Source organism: Lynx canadensis, chromosome A2 (assembly GCF_007474595.2).
Source record: "Lynx canadensis isolate LIC74 chromosome A2, mLynCan4.pri.v2, whole genome shotgun sequence".
NCBI classification, from domain to species: domain Eukaryota; kingdom Metazoa; phylum Chordata; class Mammalia; order Carnivora; family Felidae; genus Lynx; species Lynx canadensis.
Genome location: NC_044304.2, coordinates 2438869 through 2463526, shown reverse-complemented (window position 1 = coordinate 2463526; position 24658 = coordinate 2438869). Strand labels below are relative to the sequence as shown.

Here is a 24658-nt window from a genome sequence, read left to right as displayed (position 1 = left end):
AAAGGCCGGCATCCCGGATCGGTTCTGGGGCCCGTAGCTGGGGTTCGTGGGATGCGACCCAGAAGGCAGGGAGCCTCTGTGCAAGAACACTTCCAGGACCGTCCAGCAGGGGGTGGAAAAGCCATAAAGAAAATAGAGGTAATAAAGGCCCTGAGAGATGCTCCCAGCGAACCCCTAGCAACTTCGTCCTCGGTCAGCAGTACGCGATCTGTCCCATTTTCCAGCTGAAAATACCGAAGCACAGAGAGACAGATGTCACCGGCCAGGTGTCGCTGGCTGCTGTTGGCAGAGCAGGGATGGAAGTCCAGGCCACCCAAAGGATGAGGGAGTTTGTAGGCTCTAGCTAAGGTCACACTCAGAGATGAATGTCCTAGGACGGGGAGGGTTGGGGTGCGGGGTGCTCGTTCCAGGCTGTGCTTCCCAGCTGGGACAACCGTGTCCCTCTGAAATGCCAGACGCAATTCTGCAACCTGGGGACAAGACATAAGGCACAAAGGAGGTGCCAGGGGTTAAGAACCCTTGCAGGTGCTGGCACACAGTAGGTGTTCGGGGAAGGAGTTCCCCACCTCTCCTCAGCCTCTCCCCCCACCCCCACCCCGGCTCTGGATGTGGGGAGTGAGGGGGTCCGGTGGGGGGGGTCCTCAGGGAGACAGGGTGCTGGGATGCCTGGGACCCTGAGGCCCCTTCCCCGGCAGGCCCCGAATCCAGAGAGGGGGCCCCACCCCCCACTTCCGGCCACACCGGCCACACCTTGCCCCGGGGTATCCTGGGCAGGCCACTTCCTCCTCTGGGGGGGGGGGGAGGGTGGCACCCCCGAACCTGCTGGAGAGAGGCGAGCACAGACCCACAAGGATGGACAGGTTCTGGATGACCACTGGCCGGGTCTCCCTTCTGGAAGCTCTGGCCCCGTGCCTGGTTCAGGCACAGCCCTGTAAGGCCTCTGGGAGGGAGAGGAGGTGGGAAGGGAGTCCCGACCCGGTGGCCCAGCCTCTGACCCTGCCCCGCCCCGCCCGCAGTGGCCCAGAGGAAGCCGTGGCTGGTGGGGCTGGGGGCCGCGCTGGCCGCCCTCTTCCTCACCTTCGTCTTCACCGTGGTCTACGCCGTCTGGTGCAGAGACTCCCGCGACAGGTGGGCCCCCTTTGAGCCTGAGCACCCCCCTCCCCTGCCGAACCACCGACCCCCCCCCCCCGGGAGTCTCTCCCCTCTCCTCCCAGAGCCTCGGAGGAGGCAGGCAGGGCAGGGCCGGCGGGGGGGGTTCTTGGACTCAGAACCGAAGGGGCCTCCCATAACCTCACGGACTTCCCTCCTGACTACTCCCGAGACGGGTGTATCCAGCCCCCATCGCTTCGCTGCTGCCTCCATCCACCCGTGCGACCGTCCACCTCTCCCCCCGCCCGCCCACGTGGCCTTCTTATTGTTCTGTCACCCAGCCACTCGCTCACCTGGCCACCCATCCACGCACCCGTCTCCGTGTCTCTCTGCCTGCTGGGGCACCTGCAGTTCTGAGACTCAGGACGGTTGGGGCTCCTGTAGCTCACGGGGGTGGGGTGGGGGGCTCCGGCAAGGGTCCTAACCTGTCCGAGCCTCAGCACCCCTTGGGTACGATGGGAACAACAAAGCGTGGGGGTTTGGGAGGTTCTGGGAGAATCGCAAGAGGCCGGGAGCGCTGGAAGTCCTTATTAAGTGAGGTGTTCTGGACCCTTCTCGTTTCCACAGCAACAAAGAGGAGGACGTGGGGAGTGTGAGAAAGGAGGAGAAGGAAGCAGAGGGTGACCAGGGGCTGGAGCTGCAGGAGAGAGAGGTGCCTCCAAACCGTGAAGGAGTGGTGAGCTCCTCCAAATGAAGGTTTCTCGCCTGCCTCCTCCAGGCAGGCCTCCAGGGCTGCCCCCATGCCTGCTCTGCACTCTGCAAGCAAAGCCCCGGTCCTGGGGCCAGGGGAATTATCCCATGTGGGGTTCGGGGTGAAGGGTCCCTGAATGAGGAGCGCTCAGGACCCACCCCAAGTCCCTCTGGGAGGCTTCTTTGCATTTACCTGGGTGTTTCTGCGTCCCCTTCCCCAGCACATCCTGCCCCAGCCCCCTTTTTCACTGGCAAGAGGGACGTGGGGCAGAAACCGTGCAGTTGGCTCTCCAGTGTTTGCAGGGCCCAGGCCCGGTCCAGTCCTCCTGCAATCTCGCTTCTGCTGCTTCTGGGCAAGAACTTCGAGCCGATGCGGAGCGCAGGGCGGTTTCCTGGGAGACGAGCGCCCCTCCCACCGTGTGCCGAGTTTCTGGTCACTGTCCCCCCCCCCCCCCAGCTGGGACTGCGTGCGGGTGCCGAGGCTGGGAGGAGACGCGGCGTCATCACCCCCTCTTCCTGCCCTGCCCTCTTGGTGGCGGCTCCGCGGCCCCGTCCTTGCTGTGTGGCCCTAAGCATGTAACTTAACGTCTCTGTGCCTCAGTGTCCTGTCCCGTAAAAGGGTGGGGGGGGGGGAGGAAAATAACTTGGTCCTTTATAAGTTGCCATGAGGACGAAGTGAAATGATGTCCACAAAAATCCTGGGCACAGAACCCGGAACCCAAAAGGTGTCTAATAAATGCCAGCTTTTTGTGATGCTGAAACGGCGCGGATGGGGCCGGGCGCACGGCCGTCCTCGAACAGGCTTGGGGGATCTAGAAGGCCACAGCGCGAGCACCCAGACTGCGGCTCTGGGGTCCGGACGACCCGGGGGTTCCGGGTGGGGGCGGAGCGGAGGTCGGAGAGGTCGCGAGAAGGGCGGGGCCGTGTCGGCTCCTCCCCTTCCGCAGGGGCGGGACTTCTCCTCTAGGGGCGTCTGGAAACGGGGCGGGGAGCGTTTTGTTGCTGTCGCAAGCCCGCGTCCCTTGTATGGCATTTAGTTGGGGGCCCACGGGACGGCGAACAGCCTGCAGTGTTGGGACAGCTGCCCCCCCCCCCAAAGCCAAGAACTGCATCACCTCAGGGCCCAACGTCCGAAACCACAGACGCTTTCCTGGAGATCCCCCCCCCCCCCAAAATAGCGGAGCCCTGACCTCCGGTCTGAGGACCCCAAGCCCGGTTGACCTCCCACTCTGGGTTGAGCCCCACACCCCTGGTGAAGTCCCACAGCTCTGAGTGACCCCCGATCCCGGCTGAGCCCCCCACCCCGGGCTGAGCTCCAGACTGACCCCCCCCACCTCTGGTTGATGGGGGTCGAGCCCCCATCCCGCATGAGCCCTACCCCAAATGACGCCCAACGCTGTCTGAGCCCCCACAACAGGCTGAACCTTCATCCCGCAAAAGAAGCTCCCGCTAGGGCCCCCTTTCTCGTTGCGGGGAGGGGCTGGGCTGCAGGGTGGGGGTGAGGGCGCAGGTGGCTGGGGGCTGCCTGCCACGCCTGCGCCCAAGACTGGCTTCTGGGTCCAGCTCCCCGTCCCGTCCACGAGGGGGCGCCAGAACCTTGCTGCCGAGGGCAGAAGCACCCAGCCCTGTCCAAGATGGGGCAGGGGACGGGAAGAGGTGGGGTCTGGGCTGCCTCGGCCCCACCCCCCTCCCCCCTCGACGACTGTCGTCTGTTCCTATCTGGTTGTCGGCGTGGGGCCGTGCATCTGCGTGGAGTGTAGGGGCACTGTGCCTGGTCCCTTTGTGCGTCCTCTCTCTATGCCTCAGTTTCCCCATCAGTAAAAAGGGATGTAATCATCCCTCCCGGGTAGGTCTGTTGGAGTATGGAAGGAGCCTGTGCAGCAGAGAGCTCTGGTTGCCCAAATTGGGGGGCTCTTGGAGATCTCTGGGGGACTTGGAATGGGGGCGTAGGATGAGGGGCCGTGCCTCGGAGATCCCAGCCCCCCCAAGAAAGGGAAGTGACTGCCCCTCACACCTGCAATGCTCCTGTGCCCCCACAGCCTCGCTCCTATCTGCCCCCAGCCTTTGAGAAGCCCCCATGGCTACTGGGGTTGGGGAAGAACCCGACACGAGCACTGCCAGCCCTGTGTGACCAGGGCCAGGGTGGGACAGACTGGGGGCTGGGGGCTGGGAGCCCGGAGGGTGAACGGGGGCTTTGCCCAGGCAGGTGGGGGAGGCCCCCTGGACGAGAGGGTGTTGGAACCGAGTGAGGTCCCACCCTCCTCTGCCCACAGCCCTCCAGGGTTCCCACCTTCCTGGAGGAAAAGCCCAAGTCCTGGCGGTGGTCCAGAAGACCCTGCATGCAGGACCTGCCCTGTCCCTTCCCCTCCTTCCTCAGTCCCTCCCTCTGCTTCAGCCACACCGGTCTCCCGGCTGTTCCTCCAACACGCCAGGCGGGGTCCTACCCCAGGGCCTTTGCACACACTGTGCCCTCTGCCTGAAACACTCATCTGTCAGATTTTCAGAGGGCTGTTTCCCTCCTTCTGTTCAGGTCTTTGTTTAGATGCTACCTCCTCATGTGAGACCCACTCTCCCTTCCCTTACTTTGCTTTACTTCTTTGGCACCTACCTCCTCCGATATGTATCTTGCTGATTCTTATTGTTTACCCTGCATCTCCGCAACTTGGAGCTGTAACGGCTACGAAGGCAGGTTATTTTGGGCGTTTTGTTCCGTGCCGTGTCCCCAGTACTTGGTACTCGGCAGATGCTCCGGAAATCTTTGCTGAATGAATGGGACTTTGACAGGTGGAAAAAGAGAGGGAACGCATCCTGCATGTTATGGAGCGTCGTCTGTGTGCCAGCTTCTGTCCTGGGAGCCGGGGTGGGGGGGGGTGGGGAGGCGGAGATTCCTGGCACAGAGCAGGTGCTCCCTAGATAACCACGGAGTTTGTTGGCTGAAGACCCTGGGGGAATCCGAGACCGGTGGGGGAAACCCGGGCAGGCCTCCCGGAGGAAGAGGATGTTGGCGGACCTGAAGGGTCTGCGTAGGGAGGGGAGGCTGCAGAGAGCAGAACAGCAGGGCAGAGGCTTGGGGGGTGCGAAGTGGCACTGGAGCCACTGGCGACTGTGCAGGAAGGACCTGGACCCCCCCTGTCGGGGGCGTCCCGGGCAATGTGGGGGGCTGAACAGCAGCCGTGCCCCCCCCACCCCCCGTCAACGGATGTCTCCAGACACTGTGGAGTGTTTCTGGGGGACACTGGATCTAAAGACCTCAGAACACCTGCCCGATTGTCCGAAGTGCTGGGGTCCCTGCTTCCTGAGGCCACTGGCCCGGCGTCTGCCCTTCAGTCCGGCACAGAACGGCCCACACTCAGCACAGAAAGGACCCGAGACAGTCAGAAAGAGTCGAAGCTTAAGCTTGTTTAATTTTTATACATTTTTTCTTTTCTTTTTTTTTTTTTTTTTGCTTTTTATTGAATCTTTTATGGAACCCCCCCTTTTTTCATTTTTTTCTTTCTTTTTTTTTTTTTGCATAGGGAAACAAACAAACGAAATAATAACAGCCAGAGTCACTTTCTGTAAATGGTACTTAGGCGCGTCTGCAAAACCCGAAATGACTGCGTAATATACAAGGTTATGATCAGAGTATGATGTGAGGAGGGGGCAGGCGGGTGAGCCGGGCAAGGGAGGAGTTGGCCAGGTCCGCCTAGATGTCCCCCGTCCCCACCTGGGGAGGGAGAGGGGGGCGGCGGACCCAGCCCGAGGCTTCTCCCAACTTGGGTTCATGAACGTGGCACGCGCGTGTGTGTGTGTGTGTGAGATCTGGTGTGTGTGGCAAGCAGGAAGCGAGAAACAGAGTAAACTATCCTGGTAATATCAGTAAAATACAAAATGGGGGGGGACCTCAAAAAATATCTCGGAGGAAAAGAAAACAAACAGCAACAACCACCAAAAAGTTCTTAAAAGAGAGAAAGGAGGGAAAGAAAAGGAAAGAAAAGAAAGGAACTTCAGAGTCAAGTGGGTCTCTCTCCTTCCTCCCTGTCTCCCCTGTGCTGTGCTCTGTCCCTCAGACTCTCTCGTCTTTCCCCCATGCGGGGTCCTGGGGGTGGGAGGGCAGGAGGCTGGGGGCAGAGGCCAGGACCCCCGGATTTGAAGGGACTTTGGTTTTAGAGGCCTGACTGGGACCCAAGATGGGGGGGTGGGGGGTTGATGCATTGGGGGAGTGGACCGGGGGTTCCTGGCCGGAGGGGGCTGGGACACAGCCCCCTGTCCCCTTCCAGGGGGTCCCCTTGTAGCCAGGAGGTGTGAATGGAGGGCTGTGGGGGGGGGGCGGTAGCTTGGGGCGGGGACTGACTTCCTTCCTCTCCCAGAGCCCTTACTCCTGTTGGATCCCGCCTCCTCTTTCCTGAGGCCTGGGGGGGGGGGCCCTGGGGAACAGGGGAGGAGAACCCCAAAGCCACACCAGCAGACATGTGAGGCACTGCTTGGGAAAAGGCTGTTTTGGTATCGCAACAAGTCCCACTGGTACGGCTTTGGGTCTGTGTCCCTGCCTCGCCTGGGGGTGGGGGTGGGCCAGCTCAGGGGTCCCCACACGCTCCGAGATGCTTCGGGATGGCTGGCTGGATGGGAGAGGCTGTGTCAGTTTGGAGGGGGGGACTCTCAGGAGGCGTCCCGAGGGGCAGAGATGGGGAAAGACGGGAGGAAGCCGGATTTGAGGATGTAGGTCTGGAGTCTCCCTCCCAACACCCTCCAAAAAGAAAGTGAAAACCAGGGTCTCAGAGAGGAATCCAGGCCAAAATAAAAAGTAGCCACTGTATAATCTGTATTAATGAGAAAAAAGTCCAAAGTACCGTGGGGGACGCCAGAGTGGGGAGGGGGCCTGCGCGGTCTATCCTGCAGGGGCCTGGGGTTGCTGCTTCTGGCCCCAGGCTCCTGCCTAACGGCTGCTGTCCCCTGGGGACAGACAGAAGGTTCCAGAACAGAGACGGGGATGTGTGGGGCTGAGGCTGGAATTGTCTGCTGCCTGGGGGGTGCGGCTGCCCCCCACGTCTGCTCCGGGGTTCCTCTTGGGTCTGATTGTCTAGCTCACGGGTGGAGGTCTGGGCTCAGAACTCGGCAGGAGCCTGGGGCCCGGACCTGGGCCTGGGGACCCCCGACCCCCTTTCTCCTCGGCTGGACGGGCCCGGGACTGCTCGCCTCTCCACACCTCCCCCTCCACCTGGTTGGTATTCCAGGTCCTCGTCCAAGAGAGGACGGGGGGCCATCTGTATGTACTCGGGAGGCCTCCCGGTTCTTTTCTACAGCACGGCTGGAACTTGGGGTCAGGCGGGGTGGGCTGCGAAGGGACCGTGGGGGGGGGGACCACGGGGTCCCCGACTGCTCCCCAGTTCTGGGGGGAGGGGAATAAAAACCAGAAATCAGCCGCATGAACACGGACACGCGTGGCCTCGGGCCCTCGGACCTAAGGACAGATCTTAGGGGCAGTGTTTCGGCCACTGAGACCGCGACCTGCCCCCTGGGACCTGCTGAGGTGTCTTTTTGCAACAGGACATGGTATGAGTTCTGATGGTGGATGAAGCCAGGGCCGGCCTGCGGGCCCCCCCACCCCCACCGCTCTTGGGGGGGGGTGCGGGCAGCAGGTCAACGAATGGGGGCCATCCGCCTGCTGTGTCCCCTAGGGAGATGCGCGGTGGGCTCGGGTGGGGGCCGGAGGTCGAGAAACTCAGCCCTGACACCCTCAGTCTGCCACTGTCTCAGCTTTGGTTGAGTAAAGAGCAAAGGAAACTGGAGACAACAAGAAAGAAAGGAAAAGAAAGGAAGGAAGGGAAGGGAAGGAAAGGAAGTGAAAGGAGAGGAAATAAACTCAAGGAAAAGACAACAGTGTCAGCAGCCACGAGACGGGAGGCCTGTGCCCGGGCTGTCCCTGTCCCCGCCGGCCCGGGCTGGGCCCACGATGGCTGGACTAGGTCTACAGGTACAGACGGACAGATATTGCATATTATTGGGTTTGGCTTCTGTTTTCTGTTTGCTTCATACCAAATACCTTCCACAGTCACAGCTGGAAGACAGAACTGGGTGCTGGGGCTGGGGGGGCGGGAGGGGGGAGAGGGCAGGACGGGAAAGGCCGCCCAAGGCCAGTCTCCAGGGATGGGGGGGCCGGCGAGTCCTTTGGCAACAAGCAAGGGGTGCCTGGGGGGGCTGGAGGGGGGCCTCGGGGGTGGGGTGGCAATGGGACCCTGAGCCGGGGCGCGGGGGGGGGGGGAACGCCAGCCCGCAGGAGAGGTGGGATGAAGTCTGGCTGTGGGCAGGATGGCCACCCCATGGGGGACACCGCTGGCCGGGGGGGCCAGGGTGCACCCCTGAGGTCTGTCCGCTGCTGCTGTGGGCAGGGGACTCGGAAATGACCCCCCTGGAGCCCAGGGGTGGGGCTGGGGGTGGCAAAGCACCAGCGAGCACCCCCAATGCGGCAGGAGACGCGGAGCCGGGAGTGGGGGGTGCGGACCGTGGGGCGATTATTCTGTGGATTGCTTTCTTTAGCGTGTGATTTTGCTTTTTTTTTTTTTTAAATTCTTCTTCGTTTTTTTTTCTTTTTTCTTTTTTTTTTTTTTACAAATAGAAATACATCCCTCTTCAATTTTTATTCTTTATTTCATGTCATTGTTTTGTCTTTTTTTTTTTTTTTTTTTTTAACTACACGAGCAGAACATGCGGCTATCTGTGCGCTGATATTGTTTAAAGGTAATACTTATCTTCGGAAGGCAAGGCACATCATGTGGTAGAAAATTCCGTGCAAATTAGGAAACATGGAGTTTTTTTAAGGTTTTTTTTTTTTTGTATCTTTTTTTTTTTTTTTAAAGAGGAGGGGGGGTAGTGTTGGAGGGTGGGGGGGGCTGGGGGGGCGGGGGGGGAGACAGAGCCAGGTATCATTTGCCATGCAGTGTCAGCCACAGCGAGCTGACGTCAGGAGCCAGGTCACAGGAATCCCCGACTAAGCACCATGCAAAGTTAGGTAGCTGGGGGGTGCCAGGCGCCCCTCCCCTACCCTGCCTACCCGCACCCTAAGGTTCCCGGCTGAGAAGCTTCCGGATACCCCAACTGCACGACCCACCCCCTCCTGCCCTCCCGGAGAGCGGCCCATGCTTTGGTCCCCTACGGCCACCCGGTGGAGGGGGCCCTGGGGACAGACGGACGGACCAAGGGCTCTTGGAAGCCTCTGGACGATGGGAGGGGGGTTGGTGGGGACGGGTCTTTCTCTCTATGGTCGAGTGGGTTTGCCAAGCCCCTTGGGCTGGTTTGGGAGGAAAGTCCAGTTTCTGGGGAGGTGGGAGAGGCTGGCCAGGCCTGGGGCACGGGAGAGGGGGAGAAGGGCCAGGCTGGGAGCAGGTGATGTGGAGGCCCTCCCCAGGGCGATGGCTTTGGCCCAGGCGGGGGGTGGGGGGCTGCGGTGGGGGAGGTTTCCCCCAGGGCCAGGCATGGAGGAGGCCAGCTGGGCCTGGGACAGGATGGGAGGGGCCCCTGTGTCTGGGCCTGGTGACCCGGGAACACCTAACACCCCCTCCCAGGCCCCCCACCCAAGATGGCCATCCCGGGCTGGAGGTGGGGTGGGGCCAGGGAGCCGGGGCTGGGGGGCACCCGGTGTCCCCAGCTTAGTGTTTTTGGAGCGGCTCAACGGAAAACGTTTAGCGGATGGGGGGTCCCCTACATGGCTACAGGGGACCCCCCTAGGCGCCGGCCCCTCCCTCCCCTGGCCAGAACCCGCCCCCCCCCCCCCAACCCCATCCAGGCCTACGTGGACTACAGTGACCGGCCTGCTTGCCTCGTGGGGGCCCGGCCACAACGCACCTCCCTGGCTGCGCCCCACTTCGGCGGGGGGAAGTTGAAAGTGCAAACCGTGGTCCCCCTTTGGGCCGGGAGGCACCAGGGAGGGGGTGTCGCTCCAGGATGTAAGGCACTGGCAGAGGAGGCGAGGGAGGGCCCGCTGGCTCCCCAGATCCCACCCCTGTGCCCGAGCGCAGCAGGGCTTGAGGGACGCCCAGCTCTGCCCCTTGGGCCGACCGTGGGTGGGGTGGGGGGGGGGGGAGTCCCATCTCTCTAGCTCTGAGGGGGGCACAGCAATGAGGGTCAGTGACTGGAGGCAGCCGGGCTGTGGGAGGGAATGGAAGGGGCCCCCGGCCATTTCGCATCCCAGCTGGACAAAGGGGGGCGGGCGGTGGGAATCAGGCACTTAAACCACTCGCTCTCACCTCCCACCTCCGTGGGCTACGTGGCGGCGGGGGGCGGGGGGGGGGCTCCCCTCCCAGGGCTCGGGTGGATGGAGGCTCCAGACGGGTGTCCCCTCCCGGGGAGCTCTGGGTCTCTCCACGCGCCCCAGCCCCTTCCTCGGAAAGTGCATTTCTTACAGTGTGTGCAACGTGGGTCCCTCCCCGGGGGCGTGTGGAGCAGGGCCGGCGGCGGGGTGCGGGGTGGGGTGGCCTCCAATGCCGAGGGGTGGAGCTGGGGGTCAATTGCATAGAGACTTCTCCTCCCAAACAGGGCAGGCCTGGGGCTGAAAGACCAAGTCCCCAGCGAGCCCAGCCGGGCGCGTGCACGCGTCGGGGCAGGACGCTCCGGAGAAAGTTTCTGCCGCGCGTCCCGGTCCCCCGGAGACACGCACGGTCTCCCCACAACCCTCTTCTGCCCTCGTCGCTTCCCTGCCCCCCCGGGGCCTCCAGGGCGGCCTCTGCTGCCCGCGGCTGGGGTCCTCGCCGGCCCCCCACCGTCCCCACAGCGCCTGCGTCCCCACTCGGCGGAGGCCCGGCCCACATCGGGCAGAGGTGGCCTGGCTGGGTGTCCTGCCCCGTGGGGCCTGGGCAGGGGCACCAGGCCGCGCTCACCTGGTCCTGGGCGGAGGCGGGGAGCGGGCGCCCGACCTTCCAGAACAGCAGCCAGAGGAGATGAATAACTTAGGAAGACGCCCCGACCTCCGAGCGGTGGCTGGGCCTGGCCCTCTGGTCCGGCGGTGGCGTCCCGAGAGTCTGAACGGTTGCTGTCTTCACCTTTTGTCTTCTTGGCTGGGTGGGTTTATTTTTATGTTTGTTTTTTTTTTTTTTTTCCCTTTTTCTTTTTTTTTTTTTTTTTTTTTTTGCCTTTTTTTCCTTTTTGCTCGTTTTCCTCCTGTGTGTACGTATGTGCCTGTTTTCTCTTTTCGGCCAGGCTGGGAGTCGGCGGGGTGTTCTTGCTTGCTGTAACTTTCCACTGAAAACGTGGGCCAGGGGCCGGCTGTGCGGCCCCCTGGGATTCCCGCGACGGAGGAGCAGGGCGTGGGAAGAAATCTTTCTTATCCCAGATACCAGGACTGGGTGCCCGACAGGGACACAGAGAGACAGAAAGGGGGCGGGGGGGGGGGGGGGGGGAGAGAGAGAGAGAGAGAGAGAGAGAGAGAGAGAGAGAGATGGGGGTCAGACTCTCCCGTTGACCTCGCTGGCCACTGCCCACACCCACCTCCCTGTGACCTGTGACCCCCGCCTCCCTTATCCCGGACCTGTCATAACCTGCTGGGTGACCCTGGGGGAGTGCCTGCCCCAGAGCAAGGCTGCTACACAAAGTACAGGACGCCCAGTGAAATCTGAATTCTGGAGAAGCCCCAGAGAAAGCTTCCGGCACGTAACATGCGGCTTGCAGAATATACTTAGTGCTACAACGGTTTTCTTTTCATTGATTTGTTTTTTATCTTTTCTTTACCTGCGATGTCAATCTATTCGAGCGTCCTGTGGTTTTGTTGAGAACCAGGTCTCTGAGCCTCAGTGCCCTGAGCACAGAATAGGGGAGAGGATGTGCCCCCTTATATCCAGGCCGTGCGATCGATCGGGGCTGTTTCCTTTCGTTTTCTTTTTTTAAACGAACGCTGCCCCCACCCTGGCCGCCACCCCGTTTCAAAGTGAAGAAGACAGGGGCCCAGAGAAGTCAAGCCGTTTGCCTAAGTCCACCAGCGTGGGAGCACCAAAGTGGAACTGAGGCTGGGGCCTGTGTGGTTCCAGCCCCCGCTCCTCCCCTGCCCAGGTCGGACCTCTGGCCTGGCCGCTGAGGGGCCATGACTTCCACTTTACAGGGGGAGGTGGGGTGGGGGGGTGGTACTGAGGCTCGGGATCGGGGACAGCTCCAGTCCTGGTCTCCACAGGGAAGTCACGGGGAACAGACCCTTCCCCCTGGAAATGCATCGACTGCACCTGCGTGGGGCCGGCCTGGGGACCCCCCCCCCCAACTGATGCTGAGTAGCGCTGCCCCCCACCCCTGCTGTAAATCAATCGTGCCCCTCCAACCAGGCCGCCCTGTGGGCCATCCCAATGAACTGGCGCCATGGCTCCCAGCCCCCCACCTCCAGCCAAGTTCAAGTTCATCTTGGCCATTACCTCATGTCTGGTTTCTGTTGGCAACCAGACAGACTCTGGGCGTGACCCTCCCCCATGGTGGCCTCCCCTTGGCCCTTCCTCCCTTCCTCCCTCCTCCCTCCCAGGCCTCTGGTCCCAGTAACTTAACATCCTCCTCTTCCGCTGACTGGGGGACCGAGGTGAGGAACCGGGGGTGAGGTCCCGGCTGCGGACTCCCCCCGGGCCTGGCTGAAGCTGCCAGTGTGGGTCTGGCACGCGGCTTAACCCCTCTGGTCTTTGGCTCATCTATCTGCCGGACGGGTGTCATGTGCTTCTGGGCAGAAAGGATCCTGGTGTGAAATGCTGCAGGGGGGACCCCACCACATCGGGGAGGGGGCAGAGGTATCAGGGTCCGCGGAGCCCCAATCTGGGGACCAAAAAAGTGATAGATGGCTCAGGGCTGGGGGGATTTATGTGGGAGGTGAAGGAAGGTAATTGACCAGAGGGTGATCAGTTGAATTGACCGGGGGGGAGGGGCACCAATGCGCGAGGAGCGTAGATGGGGGAGCAGATGTTAATCAGGGAGAAATATTGATGGGGAAGGGGATATTGACCTGGGGGAGGGACACTGATGGGGGAGGAGAAATTGATGGGGGAGGGGCACTGACGGAGGAGGGGGATATTGATCAGGGGAGGGGCACTGGCGAGGACGCAGAAGACGGGAAGGGCGTGGGGAGGGACAGAGCGGCTCTAGGCTGGGATTGGGGGCCGGGGGTGGGGGGGAGGCAGAGGAAAGCAAACCTCCCAGGAATAATGAAGGCAGACGCAGAAGTGCTGACTGGGTCAGAAATGAGAGGTCTCTGAGCTCTGAGCCCTTTGCACACGGGCTCCGAGAGTGGGGAACAGGGTCTCATGGTTTCCTCCTCCCCGCCCTTCCTTCCCTTCAGGGTCTGCAGGGAGCAGAGAGGGGCACCTGACCCCCAGGGAACTGGGGTGCCCCTAGTCCACAGATCTGTGGTCCAGCCAACAGCAGCGTGGGCAGGGTCTCTCCCAGGGGATGCCCTCCCGTTCAGCCGGACTCAGGCCTCACCTCTTCTACAACCCAGGCTCCCTTGGGAGTCTCCCATCAATCTGACATCTCCCTTCCGTGCCCCACACACCCCACCAATGCCAGCCTCCGAGAGTTCTTTCTCATTCTCAGATCTGGTTGTGCCCCTCCCTCACTCTCAACCCTTCCATGGCTCCCCACGGCCCTCAGGACAAACCCCACATTCAAGCTGCTTCTCTGGCGTTTCTGGCCTTTGTCGGTGCCAAGTCCCCTGCCCGGGGACCCTGATCCTTCTCTCCTGCCAGCCACTTCTGCACCAGCTCCAACCCCTCCCTCCCCAGGCAGGGCCTTGGAGGCCCCCTCCCCCAGGTTCCTACTAGTCTGGGCCCCACTGGACCATAGGGGGAAATGAGAAGCACGCAGAACCAAAGTACTGCCCTGGTCTGCCTCGGTTTCCCTCCTCTTCTAGGATGTCTGCTGGGGTGGACCCCCGTGTGGCGGTCGATAACGGAGAGGTGCGGCAGGGGGGTGGGGACCTGGGGAAGGGTTAAGCAGGCAAGGCCTCCTCCCTGTCATTTTTATTACCTTTGGTTTCTGAAGAAATCAGGACATTTCCCCCCCTCCCATCGGGGATGTGGGGTTGGGGGCGGCGAGGAAATGCATGGGTTCCGGAGCCCTGGGGGGTGGGAGTATCCACGCCAGGGCTTAGAGAGGGTGGCCCACGGGGTACCCCAAACTCAAAGTGGGGAGTCCTGGAGTCACCCCAGCTTTCTGGGTGACTCTGAGCAAGGCACAACACTTAATACTCGGGGTGTGGAAGGTTATGTGGGACAGTGTCTGCCTTTTGGAGCCCTTTCTAGATAAAACTGGTCCAGCTTCGACGGCTGCGGGCCTTTCCAAGACTCTCCCCCGGGAAGTGTCCAAGGCCAGAGGAAGAGACGGAGGTTCAGAGTGGGTGAGCAGAGCCAGGGGCGAGCACTCACTGCTGAGGCCCGGGCAGGGAGGGAGGGCGATGGCTGGCTCCTCTCCATACACTCTGGCCCCGGTGAGCTGCCAGCAGCAACCAGGTCCGCCCCGGAGGGTCCCCGGCCGATTCTGGTCTCCGCCGAGGAAGGGGGATGTAGCTACCAGGTACCCGATGTCCCCCTCAGTCCCTGCGCATGGACTCTGCTACAGGAAACCCTCCCACGGTCCCGGGAGCAACCAAATGTGGCCCCCGGGGTCCCACAAATGCCCACGCTCTGCGTGTTCCGGCAATTGGGAGATGCTGGGGAGCCCCGGGCTGCTTTCTCTGTGCATCTGGGCACCGGAGGGGCTGCCCTGGGGCTGCCGGACATCCTGCAACCCTCTCCCCAACACGCGCCGGGGGGTGGGGGCCCCGGGGCCCAGCCACCACCCCCAGACACCATCTGGCAGCACACTCCCGGCCCGCGTGCGGCACAGACTCAGACCCCAGCCCTGCGGGAAGCTGGGAGCCACCGGTCTTAGTTCCGGACCCACTGGGGCTCTGCCCTCCACGGCTGTGCAGCCTCAGGCAACTCACTCCTCCTCTCTGAGCCTCCGTGTCCCGGCCCGGCCCATCCCCCTCTCCCCACCCTGGCGCCCACTCCGTGGAGCAATGCCGCCTCTGCCCCTGCTGCTCCCCTCTCCACCTCTGGGACTGGAGCCTGGGGTGGGGGTGCACGTGCTCTCCCGGGAGGCCCCGCCCCCTGCCATGGGCTGCCTCAGTTTCCCCACCTGCCCCCGGAGTCCTAGAGTCCACTGCCACCCCCTGCCCTCCTTTCTCATGGTCCCTCCGACCAGCAGCACGGGCGGGGACAAAGGCTCGGGGGCTGCAAGCTTGGGCTGACGTGCTGTGTGATCCTGGGCAGATCCCTTCGCCTCTGCGGGCCTCAGTCTTCCCATCTGTACAAACGGGCCTGGGGCGGTAACAAAGCCCGGCCTCACAGCAGCTCTGCCGTGAGCGTCTCCCGCCGGGAGGTGACACACAGGGTCTGGGGCCGTACCACGTTCCTGGGCGTGGGCTCGAGGCCCTGGAAGGGTATGGGAAGCTGGCTCCCGTGCCAGGGGTGCAGCTGGAGGGGCGGCATGGGACCAGCCGGCCTGCCTCTCCCTGCGAGCCCAGGCAGGCCCCTCTGCCCTGCCCCTCCCTACCCCGCCCCAGCCGGCCTCTCGGCCCCTACCTGTGCCTGATAAATGCCCGCTGGATCCCTTGGTCCTAATCCCACAAAGGAACGGTTTGCAGGGGGCGTGCCGGGCGTAGAGTAGGCTGCGGGGAGGAGAGAGACCGAGAGCCCGTTAGCGCAGGGGGCTGTGCGGGAGCACCCAGAGAGGGTGGCCGCTGCCCAGGGTCACACAGCCGGGCCTTCGCACCCAGCACCCGGCGCCTCCAAGCTCGCTGCCCTCCCCAGCCGGTCCGGGTCAGCCCCGGAAAGCCCACGGTCTCGGGCCCCGGGGTCACCCGGGCGGGGCATCCGCTGAGAGCGCAGGCACGAGATGAGACGCATGATCAGAAACCGCCTGTGAATTATTCAGGGTGTGCTTCGGTCCTGCTACCGCGGCCTGCAGCCCGCGCGGGGCGCCATGAATTATTGAGGGCGCTTTACTTATTAATTTTCCTCTCGGAGGCTGCTCGGGGGAAAGGCCGGGGGTTTGCAACACAGACGTGCGCGCGCACACACACGCGCGCGCGCACACGTTGCCGCGGAGGCTTTCATCTGACCGGTTACGTTTTCTTGGCAAGTAAACGATGCCCAGGGCTGCCCGGGGTCTGGGGGGGGAGGGCGGGACGGTCCCTCGGTGGCATCAGCCAGGGTGGGGTATGTGGGGGGCGGGAGGCCCTGGGGTGGGGGGGTGGGGGTCTGGCGGGAGGAGGCGCCAGGCCGGACTTGCCGGTGAAATCCGCGTGCAGGGGAAGGGGGAGGAATCCAGGTCTGTGCCAGGCACCGGGCACAGTCCCACTCAACCCGCAGTGGCCTCGATCTAGCAAACGGGATCATTAGCCCCACTGCACAGACGGGGAAGGAGGTCACCCTCCCCGCGTATTTGCTCCCTACTCTGCGCCTGGTGGGGCACTGACTGTTCTCTCCGATCTATCTCATCGGCTCGCTCCCACAGCCCTGCGACGGGGCGCTCTGGGACCGTCCCATTCTGCAGCTGAGAAAACGGAGGCTCAGAGAGGGGAGGGCATTTCCCCGAAGACACACAGGGAGCGGGCTGCAGAGACGGGATTCAAACCCGGCGCTCCGCGCCGCACGCGGCATTCGGAGACAGCCCGTCGTAGGCGAAGCTGTCCTGGGCCCCCTGCAAGGCGGTGGATGCTGGCGGCAGGGGGTGCGCATGTGGGGAAGGGGGTGAACCGACAGTCCCTCCTGCTCAAGGCGGGTGAGGAACCTCATCTGGGGAGGAAAGGAAAGAGACGCTCAGAGACAGTGCGGGGGCCAGACTGAGGGGTCGGGGGTCTCTGAGACCATCTGCTCAGGGACACCGACTGAGACGGCCTCACGGGATGGCCCAGAGGACGATGGCCCAGAGTGAGGCAGCCTGGAGGAGGGTGGACGGCCCGCCCAAGCCCGCACTGGGGTCCAGGGAGAGCCTGGGTGCAGGGCCACCGTTGATGGGTGGACCTCGGGAGTGCGATTCTGGGAGCCGCTTCCCAGGCTGGCGGTGCGTGAGGGGCCAGCGAGCTGTCACTGGAACCGCATCCAGAGCGTGGAAAGTTCTAGAAGGCGAGGCAGTCAACTCAAGGCCTTCTGGGGTCAGGTGGGGGCTGTCCCATCTAGAGGCGTGGCCCAGCCTGGGCGCCCGGCAGGAGCCGGGCCCATTTCGGCTGCTTTCTCCCCCAAGAGTCTAGAACTCCAGAAATTCTCCAGTGAGCTGTCCTGATTCTACGACAACGACAAATTCTCATTTTGCACAAGCACAAGGCCTCTGGGGGCTCCCTCTGCCCCCAGGGCCGCCAGTTTGAGATCTTCGCCTACGGCCACCTGCTCGTCGCACAGAGGAGGGCGCTTATCACCGGGAGCGGGCGCGCGGGGACCCCAGACTGCCCCCGGCCCTCTCCTGCCATTCCCTAAGGCTGCCTTGGGCCCCTGTGGGCCTCCGTCTGGGGACCCACCAAACTCACCAGCACCCGGCAGGCCGGGCCTGAGCCCCGGGCCCCAGCAGTCGGGGAGGGGAGGGGAGGGGGCCCCTCAGGGACGCCCGCCCTGCCACGGGCACCGCTTCCCGAGTGCTTACAGGGCGAGGTCGGCGACGTGCTTCCTCCCTCGGAGGTGGGTTTGGTGGCAGGGGGGAGCGCCAGCCGCGGCAGCCCAGGGGGCGGGGGCGCCAGCATCTGAGCAGAAAGGCAGTGACTGGACATTTTGAGCTGACCACTTCCATTTAACTGGGAGGAACAGAGAGACAGGTGGTTAAGGCGGCGGGCGCCCCCCTGCCCCGGGCGGCCGTCTGCGGGCCCCGCCGGGGGAGGGCCTGAGGGGCAGCAGGGCCGGGCCGGGCCAGCCGGGGGCCGGGACGAGTCTGGTGGGTGCCTCTGGTGCCCACTCGCCTGAGCCCGCAGGCCCGCGGCGGCATCGGGGACCCCTCGTCTCCTCCTCAAGCCGCTCTCTTCCCTCTGCTCTCCTTGCACGAGACGCCACCTCACCCTAAACGACACCCGGCCTCGCGGCTGGGTCCGCACGCGCCCCGCCTCCTTCACCGGCAGGCCTGCGGCCAACCGCCTCGGCCCCAGCTCCGGAAGGCGCAACCGCTCTGAGCCCCAAAAGCTTCCGCGGGAGTTTGGCGAGCGTGGGCCCGCGCCGCAGCCACGGGACCGTGGCGGGTTTGGGGCCAGCTACGCGCCGTCGGTTCCAACACGCGAAAGAGCCTCGGTCCTGACCTGGCCCAGCTCCGGGCGCTTCAGACGAGGGAAGGTGGCAGCCCTGTCATCCACAAGGCCATTCAACACGGAGGCCGAGTGACAGCCGGGGCCCCGGGGGACGTCGCCCGGAGCCCCGCGTGGGCAGGCGGCCCGTGGGGCCGAGGGGAGGCCCGAGTCGCCCCCCCCGCAAACTCACCGGTCCAGGTTGCTGGCTGGCTGGGTCGCAGGCCAGCGACACGAGATCTTTGAGCGGGTCCTGGGGGTTGAGGTGAGGTGGGTAGCGTATGGCCGTGTGCGGGAAGTAGGTGGAGGCCGTCTGGGGCAGAATGGAGGTCGTGGGGAAGTGCAGGGCCGAGGTGGGGTGAGGGCTCCGGGCGATCCCTGTGGAGACCAGGACGGGACGGTCACTGGAGGCTGCGGCTGGGGGCGCGGGTGTCCCCTGCGGCCCGGTGCCTCCGATAAGAACAGAGCAGGACCCAGCGAGCCCCGCCACCGGCCAGGCCCTGTTGTCTCTTACACGCCCAAATTCGATGGCGTTCTACCACGAGCCCACGGCGTTCTGTTGCCGCCCCGGTTTTGTCCGGTTTTGTTATTAACCCGGACGATGAGGTGGCTGTCAGAGGTTACGTCCCTTCCGCCCGCCCCCCCCAGAGACCAGGCAGCAGACCCGGGGGAGGGTCTGGCCCCACGGCCCACACCCTAACCCAGGGCTCGGCTGGCTCTTTCCGCAAGGGGCCGGTGGTCACTACTGTTTTTACCGTGGAGATACAATTTGCGTACTATAAAGTTCACCCTTTCCAAGTATTCACTTCACTGGGCTTTGGCACGTTTGGGGACCGTGGAACCACTGCTACGATGGCTCGTGGGACATTTTCATCATCCCGAGAAGCAACTCCGTCCCCCTCAGCCATCACACTCCTGTTCTGGATGTTTCACAGAAATGGGTTTCAGATACTCTGGGGCCTCTCGTGTCTCGGTCCCTCCCTGAGCATCGTGTGTCGGGGTCCGTCCGCGGGGCAGTGGGTGGGGGCGCCCCGCTCCTGTGCGTGGCTGAGTGGCGAGCCCGTGCTTTCTCTTTTTAAACGATCCGGTGACTTCTAGTATATCCGCTTTGTAATTCTGGAACGTTCCCGTCACCCCCAAGGTAGCTCACGCCCCCTTCCTCTCTCTAGCTCCTGGCCAGAGTAAGTCTTCCTGGCTTTTCAGGCCCCACGGTCTCTCGCGGCTACTTGCCTTTGCCGCTGAAGCCTGAAAGCTGCCACAGGCAAATGGACGGCCAGGGCCGTGCACCAATAAAACTTTATTTACAACAACAGGCAGCCGCGGGCCTGGTCTGCCGACTCCTGATCCGAACCGCTGCACTGTTCTGATTCTCGCCTGCCTCCCTGCGTGTGTGCCCGCCCTTGTGTGCAGCGAAATCGTCACCATCAGGACAATGGGGCGACAGGCGATACGCGAGCCCTTACCGCGATTAGCCCATTCGGCCCGAAAGACAGCCCTGGGAGGGGGACGTTTATGAGCCCCCGTGGACGGACGAGCAAAGGAGAGCCAGGTGCACCGTGACCAGCTCGGCTCGTGCCCTGTGGTTGCTCAAGTCGGTCTCCCTCTGTCGCACGTGAGGCCTCCTGTCCCTGTGGCCAGGAGCACCCCTGTATGGCCTGTGTGTCCAGCCATGCGTCGGGAGTGTCTGCCTCCCTCTGTGACCACCCAACCCCGTGGGGGTGGAGTGTGAGCTAAGGGGAGCGGGGGGACGGGCAAGCCCAGACTGTACCTCCTTCCTGTACGGAGGGGGAAACTGAGGCCTCAGAGCCTGAATCAGGGCCAGGCGCTCCGCGCCATGACACCTCTGGGTGCTGTGGCCCAGCCGGGAGGCTATGGCACCGGGACTCACGGTCAGATGGCCAGAGGGACTTCCCCGGCCCAAGCGGGGGGGGGGGGGGGGTGCCTGATCACAGGGCCCAGCCGCCCCTCCCTGCCTGGGGCCCACGTGCTCACCGCTGTGCACGGCAATGACAGGCCGGTGGTGCTGGGTGAAGCTGGAGAGGCGGGGGGAGTCCTGGGGAGACGGGCTGTGGAAAGGTGACTTATCCATCTCTGTTTTCTTCACCGGGGACGAGATGCCTGTGTGGGAGGAGCCAGAGGGTCACAGGCCTGCAGGCAGTCAGACCCCCTGCCCCCCCCCCCCCGCCAGCACCCGTGGGCGAGGGGGCTGGGAGCCCACCATCCAGGGGGGCAGACCGAGGCTCAGAGCAGAGAGGGGCTGCCCGGGGTCACATGGCCCACGGGACGAGGAGCCTGGTGCCAGCAGAGGCCCCTGACGTCACGGCCCGGCCCCTGCCTTCTCTCCCTCCAGAGACAGAGACGGCTCAGGCTGCCCCACCCTCCGGAGGCACCCCGTACCCCGCAGGGTAGGCAGAGACGAGGGGCCGTCCTAAAGCCCCAATAGGCAGGGGTGAGCCGGGAGGACGCCGACGAGGCCCAGAGTGGCCTTGCGCCTGCAGACTCCTCCTCACCGGGGTAAGGGAACAGAACCTTCCTCGCGGGGCCATCGAGAGGATAAAATGGGATAGAGCCCCTGTAGCCGTTAGACCAGGGTCTGGCTCACTGACCCGTTGGGAGTTTCCTGTGTGGATGGGCCTCACACGGGCCGCCGGCTGCCCGGGGCGGCTGCGGCCCTCAGGGACCCTACCGGCCTCCGGCTCACCCCCTGGCACCTTCCTCCATGAATGAATGAATGAATGAATGAATGAACGAACGAATGAATGGTGTGCCAAGGGTGCACAAGGAGTCCACAGAGACCGCGGCACAGGAGTCCCCGTTGTCGTGAAGGGGACAGGCCATCCCGGTGAGGGGCACGTGCTGGCCCTCAAGACTCAGGGGAGCCCCCGCCCCTCCTCCCCGCGCCCCGTCCCTGCCAGCCTCCAGACGGGAGAGCTGGGGGGGAATCGGGGCAGAGTCCCGGGCCCGGCTCCCCCGGGGCGACCAGAATCTCGGTGCAGTGGGGCCTGCCGATGGGCATGTTTAGAAATCACTTCAGAATGTATTCTAGGGGCACTCGGGGGGGCTCAGTCGGTCGAGCGTCTGACTCTTGATTTCAGCTCAGGTCACGATCTCAGGGTCGCGGGATCGAGCCCCACATTGGGCTCTGTGCCAAGCGGGGGGCCTGCTTGGGATTCTCTCTCTCGCTCGCCCCCTGCCCTTCCCCCGCTCATGCACGGGCGCTCTCACAAATAAACAAACAAATACATAAATAAATTGCAGGAGAAAAAAGTTTTAGACTGAAACGCACCCACCGAGGCCCACAGGGGACCCGCACATGGTGAGGGGTGTGCCCTCCCACCCAGCACCGCTGACATCGGGGAGGGTCACTCCCTGTGGAGGTGCCCCGGGCACCGCAGGCCAAGCAGCGTCCTCGCCTGCACCCCCCACGCCAGGGGCCCCCCGATGTGACAGCCGCTGCCGTCCCCGGGCAGAGTCACCCTGGTGAGAGTCACGGCCCGCCTCTGAGGCTTGCTGTCGCGGGCGTGGGGGTCTCCTGCCGCCCGTGTCCTGGCCCCCCGCCCCCAGCCTTGTCCCCAACCGTGTTCCCTCGGCCTCAATGCTGGGTCCTGCTGGTGGTGATACAGATGTGGGAACCAGCCGCCCCAGGGCCACCGGGGAAGTCAGCTGCTTTTGTGTCACAAACCCTGCTGCCCTCATAGCCCCAAACGCACACGGTGCTGGGAGTGAGTGTGTCCGGGGCCCTGGGTCAGCAGGCCCAAGAGGCCTGGCAGCCAAGTGTCGCCTCTGGAGCCGGGCGCCCAGGCCGTCCCGGGGGACAGGACCGGTGGGACCCGGGATGGCCGGCAGGTGGGGGGGGGGGGGGCAGCCCTGCAGGCGGCGTGCGCGTGCACGTGCGTGCGCGTGCACACGTGTGCGTATGTGGGTGCGTGCGGCAGGGGCGACAGCTCCCTGCTGGCACGGGGCCTGGTGGGAATGAGGTTAGGGCCGGCGGAGGCTCACTTAGGAGGATTTCCTAGAACAGCCTGTCCTGGATGCAAATAGCCTGGCTGGACCCTGCCCCCAGCCGCATCTCCGCAGGCCCTTCTAGAGCTTCCTGAGATGGGGCCTGGGGGAACCGGGGCAGGCGGGAGGGAGTGGGGGAGCCTGGCCCGGGGCCCTGCAGGAAAGAACGGCCCTTCGCGCTCCGGGGCAGGCCCCTAGAGGCCCCGAGTGTGCTTCCCCGCGTCTGGGCATCCCTCCCGGCTCAAGAGACAGGCCGTCACGCGGTCTGGTTAAGACGAGGCCTGTACGCCCTGCGGCCCCGGGTGCGAGCCGCTTTCTGCGCCCCCCCCCCCCCCCCCCGTGTCCCCATCCCGGAACCGCGTCTGTCCCCATCCGAGCACATCCACGCCTGCACCCTCTGCCTAGTGTCCTCTCTTCGGTCCCTCGCGTGCGCCTGCCCGGGCAGCACGGACCCTACCCCACGAGCGGCCCCATCTGCGCGTGCGCCCGCGTGCTCGCCCAGCCGCACCCCTCCCCTGTGTGCATGGTGACTGCACATGATGTCCGGGCCCGGGTCTCCACGGCCCCAGGCCACGGGCGGGCCCGCTGTGGTGTGTGCGCCCTCCCCCCAGCTGTCCTGTCCCCTGGGGGCAGCGCACATCGGAGCCTGCCCTCGTGTCACGCTCACACCCGCCCCGTGCGGGTCACAGTTGTCACCCCCGTTTCACAGATGTGGAGACTGACGCCGGACGGGAGGTCGCTTGCCCAAGGCCACAGAGCCAAGAGGCGGGGGAGAGGATTCAAACCCAACACCGTAACTCCACAGGCCTCACTCTGCGCCCCTCCTGCCCTCCGGGTTCTAAGAGGCGGGGGGAGCCCCCCACATGACAGGGGAGAGAGAAGGAGCTGGTCCCTGCGTGGCTGGGTGCCTCCGCCCCCTGCAGGAGGGCCACATTAGCAGCAGGAACAAAGCACTCCCGGGGGGCTGAGCAGAGGGGGCCCTTTCTGGCCTGCTTGGGTGGGTAACCAGGGAAGGCCTCGGGAGGAGGTGGCCAGGAGGAGAAAAGGCACTCCCAATCTGGGCACAGAGAGGGCAAAGGCCTCAGTCTGGCGCGAGGCCTGGGAGGTGGGGCCGACAGATCCCCCAGACCTCCGCCCCGCCCCAGGTACGGGAGCACAGATGCCGGGGGAGGCGGGTGTTGGCGGAACACTGCCCTTGTGGCGGGAGGAGAGGAAGGGAGGGGGTGCTCTAATCAGCTTAACCCCCTTAATGAGCAGCTAATTGGGGGCTGTCTAGACAGGAAGCTGGAGGGAGCCAAGAGGAGGAGACTGTGGGGGAGGGGGAAGAGGACATGGGAAGGGGAGGAGGAGGCCGCAGAGGAAGAGGAGGGAGGAAAGGAAGAGAAGGGGGCCGGGAGGAGCAGAAGGGGGAGGGGAGGAGGAGGGAAGGGAAGAGGAGGGAGGAGGGGGAGAGATGAGTCCATCTTCCCCACCAGGCTGGGCGCACCTGCAGGGTGCAGACCAGCATACCGCTGGGGGTTATGCTGAGGGCCCCACAGGAGGGAGCCGGTCTGCCATCGCCTGAAGCGACCGATGGAAACCACAAGGGACAGATTCAGCTCTGTGACTCCGTGGGGCACACCAGAAGGGGGTGTGAGTTGCCTCCTCGTCCACCCCCACTGCTGCCGCTTCATGCTCAGGGCAGGAAGTTCACACCAGGCTCCAGTGACTCTCTCGAACATTTCCTTCCTTTTATTGATTGATTTATTTATTTTCTCTTTTCGAGCTTCCTGCATTGAAAGCTAGGTTTTTATTTTTGTTTTTGGCTTCCATCCTTTCTCTTTTTCTAATCCATAGACTTAAGGCTATAATTTTTCCTCTCCGGGCTGCTGTGGCTACATCGCAGAAGCTGCCCTCCAGCTCTAAATAGTACACGCTTTATATGTGGCCGGTCCCGTCGATCACAGAGTTAACGAGAAGCGCTTTGGGGTTCCCAATCATTAAAGGCAGGGCAGAAGTTAACAGTCTCCCAATATCTGCCCTACCCCTCTTCCTTAGTGGCAGAACCCTTAAATTTGAGACGGGCACATACTTGCCGAAAATAAGACTACATTTCCCAGAAGCCCCTGCGGCAGGGTGTGGCCCTAGGAGCGACTCAGGGGCCCAGAGATCAGCAGAAGAGGTAAGCGCATCCTCTGAGAATTATTTTTAAAGGGAAAGGACATGCTCAGACTTGACCCTTCTGTCCTGCTGGCTGGACAGCAGACATGAGGGCTGGAGCTCCAGCAGTTGTCTTGGACCATAAGGTGGGAATGAAAACCATATTCACTTGGGGGCACCTGGGTTGGTTAAGCGATAGACTCTTGATTTCGTCTCAGGTCATGATTTCACAGTTCATGAGTTTGAGCCCTGCATCATACTCAGTGCTGACAACGTGGGGCCTGCTTAGGATTCTCTCCCTCCCTCTCTCTCTCTCTCTCTCTCTCAAAAAAAAAAAAAAAAAAAAAAACAAAAAAAAACCCAACAGGTAAACATTTAAAAATGCTCCACATTTGGGGCACTTGGGTGGCTCAGTTGGCTAAGCATCCGACTTCGGCTCAG

The 24658-nt window shown here is 63.4% G+C and overlaps 2 protein-coding genes across 9 annotated transcripts in view; one reads left to right on the top strand and one right to left on the bottom strand.

The window, feature by feature from the left end:
- The first annotated feature begins 799 nt into the window (after positions 1-799).
- On the top strand, positions 800-23466 carry LOC115498957 (small integral membrane protein 24-like). 2 transcript variants are annotated; one of them, XM_030292614.2, is made up of 5 exons: positions 800-931; positions 1017-1128; positions 1717-1825; positions 21800-21802; positions 23451-23466. In XM_030292614.2, the coding sequence occupies exons 1-4, from the start codon at positions 853-855 to the stop codon at positions 21800-21802; spliced, it is 303 nt and encodes a 100-aa protein (XP_030148474.1). In that variant the 5' UTR covers positions 800-852; the 3' UTR covers positions 23451-23466. The 2 variants fall into 2 exon arrangements, with proteins under 2 accessions (XP_030148474.1, XP_030148478.1); XM_030292618.2 differs by lacking the exons at positions 21800-21802; positions 23451-23466 and having other exon boundaries at positions 801-931; positions 1717-2600.
- NFIC (nuclear factor I C) overlaps positions 8486-24658 on the bottom strand; it is a 61549-nt gene continuing 45376 nt past the window's right edge. For 3 of the 7 annotated variants that reach the window (XM_030337011.1, XM_030337003.1, XM_030337018.1), the window contains 4 exons: positions 20069-20194; positions 18270-18454; positions 17452-17599; positions 8486-11152 (listed from right to left, as the gene is read on the bottom strand). In XM_030337011.1, the coding sequence (XP_030192871.1) occupies positions 10761-11152; positions 17452-17599; positions 18270-18454; positions 20069-20194 (851 nt within the window). In that variant the 3' untranslated portion in view covers positions 8486-10760. Of the gene's footprint in view, positions 11153-15395; positions 15482-17451; positions 17600-18269; positions 18455-20068; positions 20195-24658 lie in introns of all 7 variants that reach the window. The other 4 variants (XM_032595547.1, XM_030292170.2, XM_030337025.2 and 1 more) reach the window with 3 other exon arrangements.